We start from the raw sequence: 20,008 nt of genomic DNA, 5'->3' as shown, positions 1-20,008 counted from the left end.
AGTGCAGTCGTCACTAGGCGGGATAAACTGGTAAACAACTGAGTGTGCCTTGCTCTATGCTCACCACCATGTGCTCGCTCGACCTATACAAGTATCAACATGTCATACACCACTTCAAACTTTACAATGAATTTGACGTCGTATACCAAAAAATTCGTACTCTTAGGGTAATTGTACACCAAGGTACCACTATATTTTGAAAGCACAAGGAAACATAGATTCAATATTTTGGTCCCAAACCTGGACCCTCTTCAGATTAATTGTCATCCACACTTCCGCGAAAATATAGATTCCATTCACCTGGGCTCTAGGAGTCTTGAACCGTGGACCCCACGTGTGTGACGCCGAAACTCTATTGACTGAGGCTATGGGTAGTCTTAACACTTTCGCCCTGGGCATGACACAGCATTGTGTCATCCGTTTACTGTCGGTAATTCCGGGGATGATGCAGCATTGCAGCATTGCGTCATCCACTTTAAATAATCGCCAAAAATCAGGTTTTTATCCGATTTTTTTGGGACTGGTTTTAAAATGCGCGCCGATGTCTTCCCATTTTCTTTGTTGAGTCTCGTGGCCCTCATGCAGCTTGGCACACGCCGTGGGCCCATTGTTTTCGCTCCACTGTTGTGACCAATGTCGCCTCCCCTCGCATCTCAAACGTGTGAACATTTCGGCTATTTTCCGTGGCTATATTTCTTACTGCGGCTTTAGAAACTATCTACGCTTATTCCACGATGGATAGTGATCATGAACAAGGCCCTTCCAGGAAGAAAATTGCGGAAGAAAGGCTTGAAAAGGGCGGGAATTGGGAGTGTAGCTGGAAGGCGTCTGAGCGCTCACTCACGGCTAACGCGTGGCCCGTCTTCAACTCGTCGGTGGTTGGAGCGTGACCAGGTTTTTAATTTTATATGCTAATGTTCCTCTAGAGAATTCTATTGCGAACCCATTGAGACCAAAATGAAAGACCTAGGACGAAAATTGAGGTGACCAGAGTGAAAATAGTGAAAACATTTTTTGCCGTTTGCGCGCTCCTGGGTAACTTGTTCGCACTTTCTCTTTTTGCTGCGGGTAATTAGCCGGGCTTTTGGAGTTTATATGCATTTAGTGCTGTAGAGAATTCTATTGCGAACACAATGATACCAAATTTAATCTCGTAGGACGAGAATTAAGGTGACAAAGTTGAAGAGAGTAATACACTTTTCAGAATTTACGCGCGCTCCCGTGACACCCTGGGACCCAAATCGCACAGTTGAGGGGTGGCGTGCGGGGTACGCCAAAGTGTTAATAAGGAAAGTTTCCAGAAGCAGCATCCTGCTGCCAAACTGGAATTTTCAATTAACCCGACTACTACTGATGCTCAGAGGAATTAGATGATCCATGCCCACGTCATATAAATTGTCATCCACACTTTTGTATATGACAATTTATACCTGTACTGTATTTTGAAAAATTTTCCTTATTAAGACTGCAAATATTATAGTGGTTGGTCTGTTATTGGGGGTGTATGGTGGTATGGGGACCTGCTGCATGGGTGACAGCTTCTCCCCCTGTATCAACCTACCCTGGCTTTGCGTCCTGGAGAGACCACTCCAGCCCGACAACCGGAGCGCAACTCCATAGTCTCATGAGACTGATGGATTCCTACTATGGCGGTATACACTCCACTGAGTTCTCTGCCCCATATTTTGTGGGGTAAGATAATTTGTAAAGGTACTTGTCATGCTGGGGCCAGAAGTCGATCAGTGTGCGTTAACTAACACTGTACTATGAGGATCGAGCACTGAGGCACAGGCATGTTGCTGCTGATGTGGCCTTCCTCAAAAAAACCTTATTTACTTTGGTATGAATTTACTGTAACAATAATGGATAACTTGTAAAAACATATTAATTTTAAATTATTGGAAATATAATTCCTAAATTCTGTAAATGATGTACAGTATACTTGATAAAATAATTATTAACACTTTCGCGCTTTCGATTAGAGATAACTCGTCACTGGTTTTTCTTACGATTCCGCATAACTGCCTACTTTTCTCGTCAATCGAAAAAATATTTCTATAAATTCCATTTTTTAACCGAAATGGATGGGGATACTTTTGTTTTGTAGAGAATTTATTTGCGAATTTTTTGGTACCAGAATGAATATTATATCACATAAACTTCTATGAGTAAAAAAAAGAATACACAAAGTATGTTTGGGGGTGTGGCGAGCGTGTGGCAGTGGGTTCCCTTTAGCCGTTGATATATCCAACACGTGGGAAATATTTGTATGTTTTATGTATATGTCTGTGTAGGGAATTTTACTGCGATCACTGTCATACAAATTATAAAATGTTTCAACAAGTATAAACATGACAAACATCAAACGAACGAAAACAATGCGTTCGTTTCTGCCGCGAACGCATACTGAGCGACGTGGTTCTATATTTGGCACTTCTCTTACACATGCTTTGTACAAATGTTATACAGTTCATCTTATAGAAAATTTTATTGCGAACACATTGGTATAAAAAAGAAATACGTACATAGAAAAGTAGGGTCAGGAAACGTATAAACTTTCCAAGCATGATTTCCCACCTGTGTTTTCGCCAGTGCGCTCGCGGCTAACTACTCTCCACTTCACACACTCTTGCGGGTGGGCAATTACCTATATTAAACATTCATATGCATATGTCCGTGTAGAGAATTTTATTGCGATTCCAATGATACCAAAATTAGCGATGTAGGACAACTGTAGGCTTCGCAACCATTAAGAGAGTGGAAACATTTTGTTGCTGTTTGGCGCTCTCGGCGAGTGATCTGCATAGTTTTTTATTTGGTGTTGATACTCCTTATGCTTGGGCGGCATTTTATAGGTATGCTCTTATAGACAATTTCATTGCGAACACAGTGATACCAAATTTAAATACGTGCGCCTTCAATTATTGTCAGGACAGTCAAAAGAGTGTACACTTTTTCGGTCTTATTTGAAGTGCCGAAAGCATCTGGGGTATTATTTTTTTTTGAGCGCCGAGAGCGCGAAAGTGTTAATAAAATTAAAATATTAATAAAATTAAAATATTAACACTTTCGCGCTTTCGATTAGAGATAACTCGTCACTGGTTTTTCTTACGATTCCGCATAACTGCCTACTTTTCTCGTCAATCGAAAAAATATTTCTATAAATTCCATTTTTTAACCGAAATGGATGGGGATACTTTTGTTTTGTAGAGAATTTATTTGCGAATTTTTTGGTACCAGAATGAATATTATATCACATAAACTTCTATGAGTAAAAAAAAAAATACACAAAGTATGTTTGGGGGTGTGGCGAGCGTGTGGCAGTGGGTTCCCTTTAGCCGTTGATATATCCAACACGTGGGAAATATTTGTATGTTTTATGTATATGTCTGTGTAGGGAATTTTACTGCGATCACTGTCATACAAATTATAAAATGTTTCAACAAGTATAAACATGACAAACATCAAACGAACGAAAACAATGCGTTCGTTTCTGCCGCGAACGCATACTGAGCGACGTGGTTCTATATTTGGCGCTTCTCTTACACATGCTTTGTACAAATGTTATACAGTTCATCTTATAGAAAATTTTATTGCGAACACATTGGTATAAAAAAGAAATACGTACATAGAAAAGTAGGGTCAGGAAACGTATAAATGTATAAACTTTCCAAGCATGATTGTGTTTTCCCCAGTGCGCTCGCGGCTAACTACTCTCCACTTCACACACTCTTGCGGGTGGGCAATTACCTATATTAAACATTCATATGCATCTTGAGGTTATCTTGAGTTGATTTCGGGGCTTTAGTGTCCCCGCGGCCCGGTCCTTGACCAGGCCTCCACCCCCAGGAAGCAGCCCGTGACAGCTGACTAACACCCAGGTACCTATTTACTGCTAGGTAACAGGGGCATTCAGGGTGAAAGAAACTTTGCCCATTTGTTTCTGCCTCGTGCGGGAATCGAACCCACGCCACAGAATTACGAGTCCTGCGCGCTATCCACCAGGCTACGAGGCCCCCTCATATGGCCCCTACGAGGCATATGTCCGTGTAGAGAATTTTATTGCGATTCCAATGATACCAAAATTAGCGATGTAGGACAACTGTAGGCTTCGCAACCATTAAGAGAGTGGAAACATTTTGTTGCTGTTTGGCGCTCTCGGCGAGTGATCTGCATAGTTTTTTATTTGGTGTTGATACTCCTTATGCTTGGGCGGCATTTTATAGGTATGCTCTTATAGACAATTTCATTGCGAACACAGTGATACCAAATTTAAATACGTGCGCCTTCAATTATTGTCAGGACAGTCAAAAGAGTGTACACTTTTTCGGTCTTACCGCGTAGGCGCGCGAAGTGCCGAAAGCATCTGGGGTATTTTTTTTTTTTGAGCGCCAAGAGCGCGAAAGTGTTAATAAATTAATAATAAATATTATTAATTAATAAGATTAATAATGTTATTTATTATTATTAATAAAATTAATTAATAAAATACTGTATTAGTGATTTCCAATACTTTACCAGCCAGCTCCTTGTCCTCGTATTCTTGAGAAGTACTGTACTTTATAAACGTACTGACTTAGCAATGTCTTCTTTTCTTGTATAATTAAAATGTAACAGATTTCTTATCCATAGCTGCATGGTAGCCGGGCTGGCAAAATCAGTTTCTGAGAGCGATTGTGACTGCCAGGCTAACACTACAGCTAGGATAATTTGTTACTATTTTGCTAAGTTACTCATAGAATTTTCTATTACTTGTAATGGATAAAATGCTTTAAATATTTTTGCTCTTGGTATTGTGCATGTGGGGAAGACTTGAATGAAAATCTGCAACTGAATGATTAAAGAGTTAGTGTTTGTTGTTATATGTTAATATTTGTTAAAATAAGTGTACTGTAGTGATTAGTGCATCATGTAGTGTAGCAGAGAAGATCCAGAGCTGCTCTCCATCAAATTTATTATAGTCAAATTAAATTTTGTGACATTATTATTTGGCTATTTCAGTATTTAACAACCCAAGTTTTGGATATATTGTCGAAATGTCTTTCAGGTGGCTATGATGAAGATCATTGCTTCTCACAGCCATGTGGTCGTCATGGTCAGTGCATATCCTCCCAAGATGGTTATGTATGCGACTGTTATGTGCGATACTCGGGAGAGCATTGTGAAGAAGATTCAGGTAAGCATCAAGGCTACTAATTCTATGTTAAATTTTATAGTTTTTAATATGTATTGCCTGCCATAATTATTAATTTTTCCCATTTGAACAAAACCAGAACTCAATGTAAGGAAATGTCTCTCTGGTAGAGCCCCAACAATTCCCTGAAGCTATCTTGCTGGGAATGTTAAAAGGTCACTTCAGACACTAAAGTTCTGTTGGACCAACTGGGGACCAGAGTCGGAGCCTGGGCCCTCACACAGGTGCAGGGAGTGTGTGACAATTTGCCACCCCACTGGGAAACCATCCAGAAAGTCAGCAAAGCTTTACAGGCAACTGGAGGGTTCTGAGAGAACGTATCTTAAAAAAACACCAAACAACTCTGGAAATGATTCATGCAGAACAAGAGATTTACTCAAACTCGTATTAAACTCATTAGTACCATTTGCTCCACCAGGCAGTTCAGCCTCTGGCCTGCAGCCAGCTTCCCTGGTTAAGTCTTGTTATGATCTCAGCCTGCAGGAGAAACGAGTCTCCCTCTTTGAGAGTTATTCATCAAGCCTGACCTGATTAGAAGGTCTAGCATATATTGAGGTGATAACCCATATGTAAAATAGTTGCTTGGAGATGTATAACAATTTAAGATTATGGGCAGTGAAGAAGGAAACATATAGATGACTGGCTAGGAGATGTGGACATTTTGCTGGAGGCGTGAGGCTCGCTTCTGGAGGGGCTTTGACCTCACTTGAGTGCCAGACATCGCAGGGGAAAGCTGCGCTCCGTTGAGCTCCCGTCAGAAGGGAACCCCTAGCGATATATCTCGAAGAGAAGAGAAGTGTGCAGACGTACCAGCTGTGGAATCGAGCTGGGGACGTGTGGTCTCAAGTCGTGGGCGATAATTAGTGAATCTTAAGCCGCCCAGAGGCATTATTGTGGGCGGTGGAAGCGCCGTGACCAGACGCCGTCAGAGGGAGAAGCGCCCTCGACCAGACGATCTGTGGTTTGTCTTTGGGGAAGAAGTTGCTGAGAACTTCGAAGCCAGCATAGATGGAGTAGTTGATGAGACTCCAAGGTAGTGGAGGAGAGGACCTCGAGCTGTGAAGAGAAGCAGTGAAGAGGAGTGTCACATGCTTCTGTAGAGATGGTGAAGCACCATAGTTGCTCGAGGAAACTTCACGGTGTAGCAGCCAAGAGAGCTGTGGAGGAACCTAGCAGAAGGGTGAAGCACTGTAGTTGCTCAAGGAAACTTCATGATAGCAGCCTGGAGGAGCTGCAGAGGATCCTGGTAGTGAAGCCTGGAAGAACCTGAAGATATCAGGGTAGTGAACTTCCAGAGGTGGAAGGGGAAGTTCTGGTGGATTACTTATAGGGAGTTGATAGTGTTTGGTTGTCATTAGCGTGCAAGACGCAGTGAGAGGTGAGTGACTGTTTGCATTCTTATGTCAAGGAGTGTTTTATACTGAAGTTTAGAGTTACAGTCGTAGGCTGGATTACCTACAGATGTATGCGTTCCAGGACTGACAGTGATCGATTGATCATTGTTGTGTATCAATGAACATTTATACTGATATATGTTATTGCATTCAAATGCTGATTTTCTATATATATATTATCTTGCTGATGGTGCAACAGTGTATGTAGACTTGATCAACTTGAGGTGGTTGATAGTATCAGGTGGTGAACCAGGAGATAGGACACCACTTAATAAGCTGATGATAGAGTTCTGATGATGTTGGAGTGCAACCTGATTGTAATAGTATAGAGTATAGGATTCAGTTTTACTGTATGTGTGTATGTGCTTTGTCCAGTAAATGTATCCCAATTTGCCGGTGTTTGCCCTTGGTCCTAGTGAGGCTTCCCAGGAGGTAGTAAAGAAAGAGAGAGAGAGAGAAAGAACCAAGAACCACTGCTGTGGACAGGGTAGAAGGTAATATTAATAAGTCCAAGGGGGATCGAGGAGATCATATCACCTAAGGAGAGAGTGGGGAGTCACAGCGGCTCGAGTGGGTGTGTGCACATGACAACGAGGCTAAGTGTTGGAGCCGCATCCCCTAAATGTGTGACGTTGAGCCCCTCTCCAAGGGCCAGAAGCGCCTAGTGTGATCTCCTAGCGAGGTATAAGCACTCTACCGAGTTGTGGGTTGGGTTGTCCGTAAAGGAGGAACAACGACGACAACACCAACCAACCCACAGTCTATAATAAATTGGGGGCCTGTGTCCGGGATAGTGAACTGACACACCCACACCCTGTCCAAGAGTGGATTTGTACACCCTTGCTGAAAAAGATAAACTGTGTGACTGCAGGTGTTTATTCTCTCTCTTGGGAAGACTCACAGGACAAGATGGAGAAGGTGCAAGCATTTGTGGAGTCAGGCAAGCCTGAGGACTTGGAAGGTTGCACGAGGGATCAATTGAAACAAATAGCAGAAAAATGTGGCATCAAGTTGAGAGCATCTAAAGTAGCTGGGATGAAGGATGAGATCCTGAGGCAGTTGAGAGCCAGAAGTGAAGCGGCAGAGCAAGGAGCCCAAAAAGGAGCTGAAAGTGGAAAGGAGGATGATAGGCAGGATGAAGTGAGATCCCAAGGATCGAGTAGGAGCAGCAAGAGTAGCCGCAGTAGCAGGAGTAGCCGAAATAGGAGCTTGGAGAGATTCCAGTTAGAGCTCCAGATGCAGCAACAACAAGAGGACAAGGAGAGACAGTTCCAGCTAGAAAAGATGAAATTAGAACTCCAGATGAAAAAGGAAGTAGAGAAGGAAAAAGAAAAAACCAGGCTGGAAGTAGAAAAAGAAAAAACCAGGCTGGAAGTAGAAAAAGAAAAAACCAGGCTGGAAGTAGAAAAAGAGAAAACCAGACTGGAAATAGAAAAAGAGAAAACCAGAGTAAGAGAACTGGAGTTGGAACAGGAGAAAGAAAAAGAAAAAGCCCAGGTCGAAAAAGAAAAAGCCCAGGTCGAAAAAGAAAAAGCCAAGGTCGAAAAAGAAAAAGAGAGAACAAAACAAATGCAGATAGAAGCGAATAGAACCTTGGCTGAGCAAAGGATTGAACATGGGTTGCCAGAGAGCACCACCCAGGTATTACACTCACCAGATGTTAGGGTTAGGGAGAAGGACATTCCCTTGTTTGTTCCTGAAGAGGCAGAGAGCTTCTTCGAGCACTTTGAAAAGGTAGCCAGCATCAAGGAGTAGCCACAGAAGGAATGGGCCCAGCTGGTCCAGTTAAGATTGACCGGTGCAGCCAGAGAGGCGTACACCCAATTGTCACTGGAAGAGTGCCAGGATTATGCCACAGTAAAGAGCAGCATATTGCGCTCGTTTCAGCTAACCCCAGAAGCTTATAGGAAGCGCTTCAGAGAGATGATCAAAGTTGGAGCATGTACGTTTGCTGAGACAGCAAGGGATCTGGAAAGACGATTCCAGAAGTGGATTGAGGCTGCTGGAGTTGGATCTTACGCTGACCTGAAGCAACTGATGGTCATGGAGAAGTTCTTGGAGATGATGCATCCCGAAACAAAGTTCAAGATCCAAGAAGCAGGGATAAAGGAGGTGAAAGATGCCGCAGATAGGGCAGATATGATTACTGAAGCGTACAAGAGCTTAAGGGAGAACAGAGTAAGAAGCGAGGCGAGATGCAGCAATGGCAGGCCCAATGGAGTCTGGGGAGGAAGAAATTATGAAAGACCCAGAAGAGTCTGGGGTGAGAAAAATTTTGATAAATGGGCAGATAAAAGTAAGTACCCTAAAACTCAGAAGAGTAGGTCGCGCATTTCATCTGAAAGTGAGGATGGAGGAGCTAAACAAGAAACTAATCGTTATCCAGGGAATCAAGAGTCCAGTAAAGCTCCACAGAGTACGAGTAGTACGTCTGGCCCGAGGAACTCCAATACGAGTGGTCAGAGTCAGAGCTACTCTGGTACATATAGAAGAGACTTTTCCCAGATGAGATGTTACAATTGTAACGGATTGGGTCACGTGATGCGAGATTGTAGACAGGGCAAGAGAGTTGTGACCCTGGCCATGTGTGACCCCCGAAGTAAATATACTAATGTGTTCCGAGACAAACTACAGAAGATGAACTTAGTGAACGAGAGGTATAGGCCGTTCATGAGCAAAGGTTGGATCAGTGTAGGAGGCCAACCTGAGGTAGAAGTTGGTATTTTAAGAGATACCGGAGCTAATCAGAGTTTGATTACGAGAAGCCTGATTGGGAATGATCGACGGTTAGCTGGCAGTGGGAAGATGAAAGTATATGGGTTATTGTCGGAGAGTGACATGCCCGTATGTGCTGTCCAGCTAAGGTCGGAATATGTGTCGGCAGAGGTGATGTTGGGAGTGTGCCCCGACATACCTATTCCAGGAGTCCAAGTGATCCTGGGGAATGACTTGTGTGGGACAAAGGTGTTGCCAAGAGTCGTAGCGGAGACTGTGCCAGAGGAGTGCCCAGAAGGCCACGGCACGTGTGGGACACCTGAGAGTGTGAACCTGACTGACATCCGAGGAAATGCGTCAGGAGACCGCCAAGCCATTGAAAACCCTGTCTCGGTAGTGACGAAGGTAGAGGTGGCCGACGAGGAAGACGCTCGAGAAGATGAGACAGTGTCGATTAAACCGGTAGAAGATATCGATGTAGATATAGCATGGCTGTTTGATGAAAGTCCAGCCCAGAAAAATGAAGTCTCGGTGAGGTCAAAAGTGAAGATGGCCCAGCCGAAGAAGAATCATGTGAAGAGAGCGGACCTGAGTAGAGCCCAGACTGCTGAAATTAAGGGTCGGAAGGTGAATGCAACTGTGCTGAGTAGGAATGAGGAAAGATGTGGACATACAGAGGACGAGAGTAGAGCGTCAAGTTGTCCACGAGCACAGAGGCATTTGGATAGTGGAGTTAAGTTGTTTGAGATGTCAGGAGTTGACATGTTCCACAGAAAACGTGAAGAAAAGATAGTGAAGAAGAGTAATAGCCGAGAAAATGAAAGGAGAAGAGAGAGTATGTGTGGAGAGATGCTTACGAGCACTCTAGGAGAGGTAAAGCGACATGTACGGTCGAGTGCTGTTGTATGTAGTACAGTGCTCGAAGAAACTTTTAGGGAACGAAGAAGAGTTGAAGGAGAAGAAATGGAGTGGTATAGAAGTGAGAAATGTGGGAAGAGGAAGATGATACAAGCATGGAGGAATAGAAGAAAGCCGAGGACTCGATGTAAGTCGAACAGGATGAGGTCTCAGATAAATGAGGAGACGAAAGGGAGAATCGTCGGTGAAGACGAGAGAGTGAAGTATGAGGACAGGAGACGAAAGTATAACGGCAGTAGATGGAAGTGTAAAGACGACAGATGAGGTACAGACAGCAGATGTCTGACTCTGGACGTGAAGAGAAGAAGACGAGGAAACGGAGGGTGGAAACAATAAGTAGAGTGGACCGATGGAGTGCAGGCGTCCTAGGAGGACAGCCTAGCCAAGAGGTGTCAGAGAAGTCAGATCGTTTATGAGAAGATCATGTTTCTGGCGAGTTGTGAGCCAGATGTTGCAAGGAGCAACGAACTAGTTGTAGACTCCTACGGGAGTATGTAAACAGACTAACCGGTCGAACCAATCGGTTGAAGAAGAGACAGTGTGGTGGCGGATGTATTATCCCGAGCTTTGCCACTGGAATAACTCTCAAAAATAAGGGGAGGGGAGTGTTATGATCTCAGCCTGCAGGAGAAACGAGTCTCCCTCTTTGAGAGTTATTCATCAAGCCTGACCTGATTAGAAGGTCTAGCATATACTGAGGTGATAACCCATATGTAAAATAGTTGCTTGGAGATGTATAACAATTTAAGATTATGGGCAGTGAGGAAGGAAACATATAGATGACTGGCTAGGAGATGTGGACATTTTGCTGGAGGCGTGAGGCTTGCTTCTGGAGGGGCTTTGACCTCACTTGAGTGCCAGACATCGCAGGGGAAAGCTGCGCTCCGTTGAGCTCCCGTCAGAAGGGAACCCCTAGTGATATATCTCGAAGAGAAGAGAAGTGTGCAGACGTACCAGCTGTGGAATCGAGCTGGGGACGTGTGGTCTCAAGTCGTGGGCGATAATTAGTGAATCTTAAGCCGCCCGGAGGCATTATTGTGGGCGGTGGAAGCGCCGTGACCAGACGCCGTCAGAGGGAGAAGCGCCCTCGACCAGACGATCTGTGGTTTGTCTTTGGGGAAGAAGTTGCTGAGAACTTCGAAGCCAGCATAGATGGAGTAGTTGATGAGACTCCAAGGTAGTGGAGGAGAGGACCTCGAGCTGTGAAGAGAAGCAGTGAAGAGGAGTGTCACATGCTTCTGTAGAGGTGGTGAAGCACCATAGTTGCTCGAGGAAACTTCACGGTGTAGCAGCCAAGAGAGCTGTGGAGGAACCTAGCAGAAGGGTGAAGCACCGTAGTTGCTCAAGGAAACTTCATGATAGCAGCCTGGAGGAGCTGCAGAGGATCCTGGTAATGAAGCCCGGAAGAACCTGAAGATATCAGGGTAGTGAACTTCCAGAGGTGGAAGGGGAAGTTCTGATGGATTACTTATAGGGAGTTGATAGTGTTTGGTTGTCATTAGCGTGCAAGACGCAGTGAGAGGTGAGTGACTGTTTGCATTCTTATGTCAAGGAGTGTTTTATACTGAAGTTTAGAGTTACAGTCGTAGGCTGGATTACCTACAGATGTATGCGTTCCAGGACTGACAGTGATCGATTGATCATTGTTGTGTATCAATGAACATTTATACTGATATATGTTATTGCATTCAAATGCTGATTTTCTATATATATATTATCTTGCTGATGGTGCAACAGTGTATGTAGACTTGATCAACTTGAGGTGGTTGATAGTATCAGGTGGTGAACCAGGAGATAGGACACCACTTAATAAGCTGATGATAGAGTTCTGATGATGTTGGAGTGCAACCTGATTGTAATAGTATAGAGTATAGGATTCAGTTTTACTGTATGTGTGTATGTGCTTTGTCCAGTAAATGTATCCCAATTTGCCGGTGTTTGCCCTTGGTCCTAGTGAGGCTTCCCAGGAGGTAGTAAAGAAAGAGAGAGAGAGAGAAAGAACCAAGAACCACTGCTGTGGACAGGGTAGAAGGTAATATTAATAAGTCCAAGGGGGATCGAGGAGATCATATCACCTAAGGAGAGAGTGGGGAGTCACAGCGGCTCGAGTGGGTGTGTGCACATGACAACGAGGCTAAGTGTTGGAGCCGCATCCCCTAAATGTGTGACGTTGAGCCCCTCTCCAAGGGCCAGAAGCGCCTAGTGTGATCTCCTAGCGAGGTATAAGCACTCTACCGAGTTGTGGGTTGGGTTGTCCGTAAAGGAGGAACAACGACGACAACACCAACCAACCCACAGTCTATAATAGTCTGGAGTTGATGAGTAACTTGCCGACAAACCAGTGAACCTGGGAGGGAGGGAGGGAATCAAGGAGCCACTGAGGCTCTACCAGAAAGAGAAAGAAAGACTGAGATTTTGGGTAGCCCCCTGGTGGCTCCCTGAAGCTAGCTAATCACAGAGGACAAGAATGGGATTTACTAGAGAGGAGGAGAGCTGCAGATGCTAGGATGAAGGGAAATTTGGTCAGGTGATGGCCCAAAGCAACAAGAAGACCGACTGGTACCGGAAGCATTAAGGTACCAGGCCACCAGAACCCTATTAAAATGCCAAAATCCCCCAAGCCTGAATATGAGCCCAGGACATGTTGGAGGAGACAGCTGCAGAGCCGCATATTTACGTGTATCGTGGGCCTGAGGGTAGACCACTGACAGGCTGGCTAGAGTTAATGACACAGCAGATGACCTGAGAAATATAAGCCTTGGAACATGGAACTAAGAAAACTGGGTCAATCAAAGGGCACCCACTGAGGTAGAACAGCTGGCCCACATGTAGCAGTGAATAGCTGCCACCAGCCACAAAAAATTATGTACATGTGGCCTAAGCAACAAAGCATCAACTACCACTTTACCCCTCTACAAGCCAGTTGACTCATTTTTTGCCAGAAAAGAGAGATTTGGTCACTTGACCTTGTCAAGATAGACCAGGTCTCATGGCTGGGGTTTTGTGACCAGTGCTCACCAGGCTGGCCAGGGTTAGTGGGGTTCATCTTTTCGTCAGGCTTACAGCACGGTGTGGGAGTTTGAGGCGGTGTGGCTGTTGCTTCAGAGGGTTCGTGTCGCTTGCAGATCGACGATCCGGCTCCATTTGGACTGCTTCCCCAGCCCGTCCTCCAAACAAAGACCCAAAAGTGATTCCATGCACCCGCCAAACCCCCTGTTTATGAATGAAAAACGGTTTACACATGACTCGCAACTGATTTCGTTCGAACACTTCCGGAACAAGTGCTTCACTGACAAAATTTTATTCAAACCACAACGCTATAAAGGCTTCACCCATGTACTACAAATACAAATAATCGCCAACAGAACCTAAACACCTAACCTAACCTATGCCTATATATATGCACAATATGCTAATATATTATAATATTAATTTATATTTCAGAACATTCCCGTTTTGAATGAACATCATGTAAAAATTGATAAATGCGTCTGTGGGGTTCACCGCTGGATGGAATGAATTTGGTCTGAGAACGGGTTGGTTCCCCAGTGGTTCATTGCCTGAACCGAGGGGGTTCGTTGCTGTCATCTTGAGGTTATCTTGAGATGATTTCGGGGCTTTAGTGTCCCCGCGGCCTGGTCCTCGACCAGGCCTCCACCCCCAGGAAGCAGCCCGTGACAGCTGACTAACACCCAGGTACCTATTTTACTGCTAGGTAACAGGGGCATAGGGTGAAAGAAACTCTGCCCATTGTTTCTCGCTGGCGCTTGGGATCGAACCCAGGACCACAGGATCACAAGTCCAGTGTGATGTCCACTCTGTCCTTGGCTCTTTGGGGCTGGTCGCTTCGGGTGACTCATCTGCTGAGTTCTTGGGGTTTTGTTCTGACGGTTCACATCCAGGGGGGTATCCAACGTCTTGGCGGATGGCCTGTCCAAGTTTATTCCCCTGTCCACTGAATGGATGCTCGACCCCGACTCGTTCATCTGGCTCTGCCAGACATATGGGCGCTCGGAGGTGGACCTCTTCACGTCGGCTTGGTTGAGGTTTCTCTCGGTATATGTGGTGCCCTTTCCGACTGCAAGGCCGTCAGGGTCGATGCCTTTCGGCAGGACTGGTCGACGTGGGGATACCTGTACCTCTTCCCTCCGGGTCAGCTATTACTTCGGGTTCTAGCTCGGTTGGAGATTTACCAAGGGAGAGTTGTCCTGTTGGCCCCTTGGTGGCTGGCCCAGCTTTGGTTTCTGGCGTTGCTTTCTCAGTGTCCGAACCCTGGGACTTTTCCACGGATATGCCTCTTTCAGCAGATCAGTCCAGTCTGGGACATGGCTGGTTGAATCCTCCTCGATCTTCGCGTCTGGTCTTTGATGCGGGTTAAATCATCACTTGTATAGTGATCAGGTGGCTTTGTTGATTGTGTCCCACCTGCGTGTTTTGTCTCGGCGGCAGTGTAATTACCTAAGTGTAATTACCTAAGTGTAATTACCTAAGTGTAGTTACAGGATGAGAGCTACGCTCATAGTGTCCCGTCTTCCCAGCATTCTTTGTCATATAACGCTTTGAAACTACTGACGGTCTTGGCCTCCACCACCTTCTCCCCTAACTTCTTCCAACCGTCTACCACTCTGTTTGCGAAGGTGAATTTTCTTATATTTCTTCGGCATCTGTGTTTAGCTAGTTTATATCTATGACCTCTTGTTCTTAACGTTCCAGGTCTCAAGAAATCTTCCCTATCGATTTTATCAATTCCTGTTACTATTTTGTATGTAGTGATCATATCACCTCTTTTTCTTCTGTCTTCTAGTTTTGGCATATTTAATGCCTCTAACCTCTCCTCATAGCTCTTGCCCTTCAGTTCTGGGAGCCACTTAGTAGCATGTCTTTGCACCTTTTCCAGTTTGTTGATGTGCTTCTTAAGATGTGGGCACCACACAACTGCTGCATATTCTAGCTTTGGCCTAACAAAAGTCATGAACAATTTCTTTAGTATATCGCCATCCATGTATTTAAAAGCAATTCTGAAGTTAGAAAGCGTGGCATAGGCTCCTCGCACAATATTCTTTATGTGGTCCTCAGGTGATAGTTTTCTATCTAGAACCACCCCTAGATCTCTTTCTTTATCAGAATTCTTTAAAGATTTCTCACATAATATATAGGTTGTGTGGGGTCTATGTTCTCCTATTCCACATTCCATAACATGGCATTTATTAACATTAAATTCCATTTGCCAAGTGGCGCTCCATGTACTTATTTTGTCCAGGTCTTCTTGAAGGGCATGACAATCATCTAAGTTTCTTATCCTTCCTATTATCTTAGCATCAACAGCAAACATGTTCATATAATTCTGTATCCCAACTGGTAGATCATTTATGTAGACAATAAACATCACTGGTGCAAGAACTGAACCCTGTGGTACTCCACTTGTGACATTTCTCCAGTCCGATACATTGCCTCTGATCACAGCCCTCATTTTTCTATCAGTCAGAAAATTTTTCATCCATGTTAGAAGCGTACCTGTCACTCCTCCAATATTTTCCAGTTTCCAGAACAACCTCTTATGTGGAACTCTGTCAAAAGCCTTTTTTAGGTCCAGATAGATGCAGTCAACCCAACCATCTCTTTCCTGTAATATCTCTGTTGCTCGATCATAGAAACTGAGTAAATTCGATACACAGGATCTTCCGGATCGAAAACCATACTGTCTGTCTGATATTATATCATTTCTCTCCAGGTGTTCTACCCATTTAGTTTTAATTATTTTTTCCAATATTTTGACTATTACACTTGTCAATGATGTTGGTCTATAATTAAGGGGGTCTTCCCTGCTTCCACTTTTGTAGATTGGAACTATGTTAGCTTTTTTCCACACATCAGCTACAACTCCTGTATACAGGGATGCCTGAAAAATCAGTTGAAGAGGAATGCTGAGCTCAGGTGCACATTCTCTCAGAACCCATGGTGAAACTCCATCTGGACCAACTGCTTTGTTCTTATTTAGCTCCTTGAGCATTTTTTCCACTTCGTCTCTAGACACCTCTATGTGCTCTATGTTGTTCTCTGTAATTCTTATTGTATCTGGTTCCCTGAAGATTTCATTTTGTACAAACACACTTTGGAACTTTTCGTTTAATGTTTCACACATTTCCTTTTCATTTTCCGTAAATCTATTTCCCATTTTCAACCTCTGAATATTATCCTTTACCTGCAATTTGTTGTTTATGAATTTATAGAACAGACCTGGTTCTGTTTTACATTTGTCTGCAATCCCTTTTTCAAAATTTCTTTCTGCCTCTCTCCTCACTGCCGTGTAGTTGTTTCTCGCATCTTTGTATCGCTGGTATGTTTGGGGGTTCGGCCTCTTCCTGTATTGATTCCATTTTTGTGTCTTTTGGTCTCTGGCCCTCTCGCACTTTCTGTTGAACCAATCCTGTTTCCTAGTTCTGCTTCTCTGTTTTGGTATAAATTTTTTTGTGCCTTTATCATATATTTCACAAAACCTGACATACATCTCATTCACTTCCTTGCCTAGCAACAAGTCTGTCCAATTATACTCACTAAAAAATTTTCTAAGGTTGCCATAATGTCCTCTCCTAAAGTCAGGTTTTTCATTTGCATCGTGTGAAGTCTCCTGGTGGTCCTTTCGTCTCTTTTTGTTTCTCCATAGGTTATCTTCGGTTTCAGATAGGGTTGTTTTGTCCTTTCTCTCTTGGCTCTTGACAGTCATCTTATGCTGAATACTGCTGCCTTGTATCATGTGGTGCTGGGGGAGCCGCTTCTGGTTGCGTTCAGGGTGGATGTTACTTCCGCTCAGATTTGCAAGCTGTCTCGTGCGTTGTTTCACCTCCAACCTGCTCATATGCTGCCTGAGCCGTCCTGGTCATTGGACCGGGTTCTCTCTTTTCTGTTTTCTCCTCGGTTTCTGGTGGCCCCTTTGGTTCGGAATTGTTTTGATAAGGCTGTTTTCTTTTTGGCGTTGACCTCTGGGGGTTGGGTCGAGAGCTTCATGCTCTCTAGTGTAGGGGTTTCTGCTCTTTTGGTCCTGATGGTAGGTTTGTTCGTTTGCAGCCGTCTCCTTTTCTGGTGTAGAACGATTTGGCAGCTTTCCGGAGGGATCCTTGGGTGGTTGATGCTTGGTTGGTTGGGCCAGGGGTTCATCATATGTGTTGTGTCCAGTTGCAGCTCTTCCGCGTTATTTGCGCACCACAGCCTTAGTGGCTGGGGACGCGTTTTGGGTTGACTCGATTTCCTTTCTTCCCTGTTCCAGGGCTCAGGTCTCCTAGGTCATCTGCAGGGTTATTCGATCCATCCAGCCTGAGGTCTATCCTTGTGCCCATGACGGTTACAAATCTGCTGCTTTAGCTGCCATTTTTGGTAATATGTCTTGGGCTGACATTCGGGCACAAGGATTTTGGAGGTCAAACAGGGTCCTGGCTGCTCGTTACCTCGTTAATGTTCCTGGCCCCTCATTAGGCGTGTGTCAATTTGGGTCGCAGGTTGCAGCCATTTGTCTCGACTTTGAGTTGAGGTGTGAGTGGCGGCTGCTTCCCGGGTAAGTCCCTCTTTTCCTTCATCTTTTGTTAGGTAGCTCTGGGAAGCCAGAAGGGCTCTCCACAGAAAACCAGTGTGGAATGCAATGAAACGCCATTTACTGGCTGAGTTCTGCTGGCTTCCCGGCAACAACTTCGCGCCGGCGAGAAACAATCGGCAAAGTTTCTTTCACCCTATGCCCCTGTTACCTAGCAGTAAAATAGGTACCTGGGTGTTAGTCAGCTGTCACGGGCTGCTTCCTGGGGGTGGAGGCCTGGTCGAGGACCGGGTCGCGGGGACACTAAAAAAGCCCCGAAATCATCTCAAGATAACCTCAAGATAACCCCTCCCTCCTTCCCTCCCTCTGTTTGGTGGTTTTCGCTTTTTTGGTTTTCAGCCTCTGAACTTTGGTTGGATGGCTGGTGTGGGGGTCAGGGGCTCCCCCGCTGTGCAGACAGCAGCTCAGTGGCTGTTGTGATATCATGCTTGTTTGCTTGTTTTCGGATTGGGGACTTCTGCTTGATCTTCGGCTTTTGGTACGAATTTTTAACCAGGTGGAGTTTGTTTTGGGACGCCTATTTTTCTGGGTGTCTATCCCTTTCTGAGAGGACCAGGTTCTGGCTCATGGTCTCCGGTAGGCGAGAACCGCAATTGAATAGACTGATGCCAGGGTGGGACTCACCCAGAAAATGGGGTTTCATTACATTCAACACTGTTCTTTTTTAGTATAGATGAATGCACGTTCTGGCTTCATTGATTATTTAAATATTCCTTTCCTTTTTATCTGACAATAATTTCATAATTATACATGTTTTACTTTTGAGAAACTTTTTGTCACTTTAAAGTTTATTTTTCAATTATATTTACTCCTCAGTTGTATTTTCTTTCCTAGGACCCCTTTGTCATCGACCCGAATATCAGTGCCATAACGGAGGGCTGTGCCAAGAAGACCGACAGGGAAATATCACAACTTGTGCCTGTCGTACTGGTTTTACAGGTTCCAAGTGTGAATTACCCATCGACGAGAGTTTTTGCGAGAATATCGGCAGTCTGTGTCAGGTAGGAAAAAATTCTGTAAGTTAGTAACATGGAAAATCCATTTATGATTACAAGATTTTTTAAAAGCAGCATGTCCATTAGAGTTGATCTTTCAATCGAGGATCCTTGGTTCCATCCCCGGGCAAATGGTTGGGCATGTTTCCTTTCACTTGATGATTCTATTCACCTAGTAGTAATGTAAGGGGGATGGGAGCATGCGCGTAAGGGCATGAGCTTCTAAGCCGTACCTAGAGTACGAGCTACCAAAACCCATCCTTGCTGCTTATAAAATAATGTCACTAGGATATGCCCAATAATAATACAGACAGTATTTAATTAATTACACGTACCAGAGCAGACACTCTTCACCTTTATGGGCTAACCAAGGTTAAGGTAACAGGAAGTGTCAGCATCTTATCTCTACAAAGGGTTTTATTTCTAGTCTTTAAAGCTACTTTACAGGATAACTATTAAAATGGAAATATAGAGCACCACTTGGTTTCCGAATCCCTTGGGGTCGAGACCCGTTGACCATCATGTAAGTTCGTAAACGAGAAATGGAGGGGAAAAAATTAGAAATTAAAAAAAAAAAAAAATATAGAAAAAATGGATGAAAAACTCTAGGGGAAAAAATCGACAGGTTCATAACATAAATGCGACCATATTTTATTTGTACTCACCAATAATTGAAGTCCTGATCCGCTTATGTTGATGATCGATGTTGATGAAACATAGTTATTTACATGGAAGAGGTGGTGGTAGATGTTGATGGTGTTGGGTTGACTGAAGTTGTTGGGTTGACTGGGTCAACATGTGACGAGTCAGGTAAATAAATAAATAATAAATAAATGTTTATTCAGGTAAAGTACATACATACAAGAAGTTATACAAAAATTGATAGAATTATAGATAGAGCTAGTACATACAAGGTGTAGGTGATGCAATGCGAGCTTTCTTGGAAGCCATTGCAAAAGACTCTTTAATTGACATTTGTTTCATTCCCTTTGATCTTGTTTTTAAAAACTTCGATATACAAATCGTACTGACTCATCATGTCCTTAGTTTCAAACTCGCTGTAACTCGTGTCCATAAATGCCACAATGTCTTCAAAATGTTGCTGAACTTTTTCCATATTACATTTTTTCCTTTAATGTTTCTTCATCCTCTTCCTCTTCCTCTCCATCTTCTTCATTACACTCTTCTGGCTTTTTTGCTGTACATA

General features: G+C 44.1%; 1 protein-coding gene across 1 annotated transcript in view; it reads left to right on the top strand.

The window, feature by feature from the left end:
- crb (cell polarity complex component crumbs) overlaps positions 1 to 20,008 on the top strand; it is a 227,234-nt gene that overhangs the window by 57,912 nt on the left and 149,314 nt on the right. Inside the window, exons 6-7 of the mRNA XM_045759691.2 lie at positions 5,048 to 5,176; positions 18,641 to 18,807. Coding sequence (XP_045615647.2) covers positions 5,048 to 5,176; positions 18,641 to 18,807 — 296 coding nt within the window. The remainder of the gene's footprint in view (positions 1 to 5,047; positions 5,177 to 18,640; positions 18,808 to 20,008) is intronic.

Source organism: Procambarus clarkii, chromosome 64 (assembly GCF_040958095.1).
Source record: "Procambarus clarkii isolate CNS0578487 chromosome 64, FALCON_Pclarkii_2.0, whole genome shotgun sequence".
Classification (NCBI taxonomy): domain Eukaryota; kingdom Metazoa; phylum Arthropoda; class Malacostraca; order Decapoda; family Cambaridae; genus Procambarus; species Procambarus clarkii.
The sequence above is the reverse complement of the archived record's forward strand: the minus strand, read 5'-3'. Positions and strand labels throughout refer to the sequence as shown.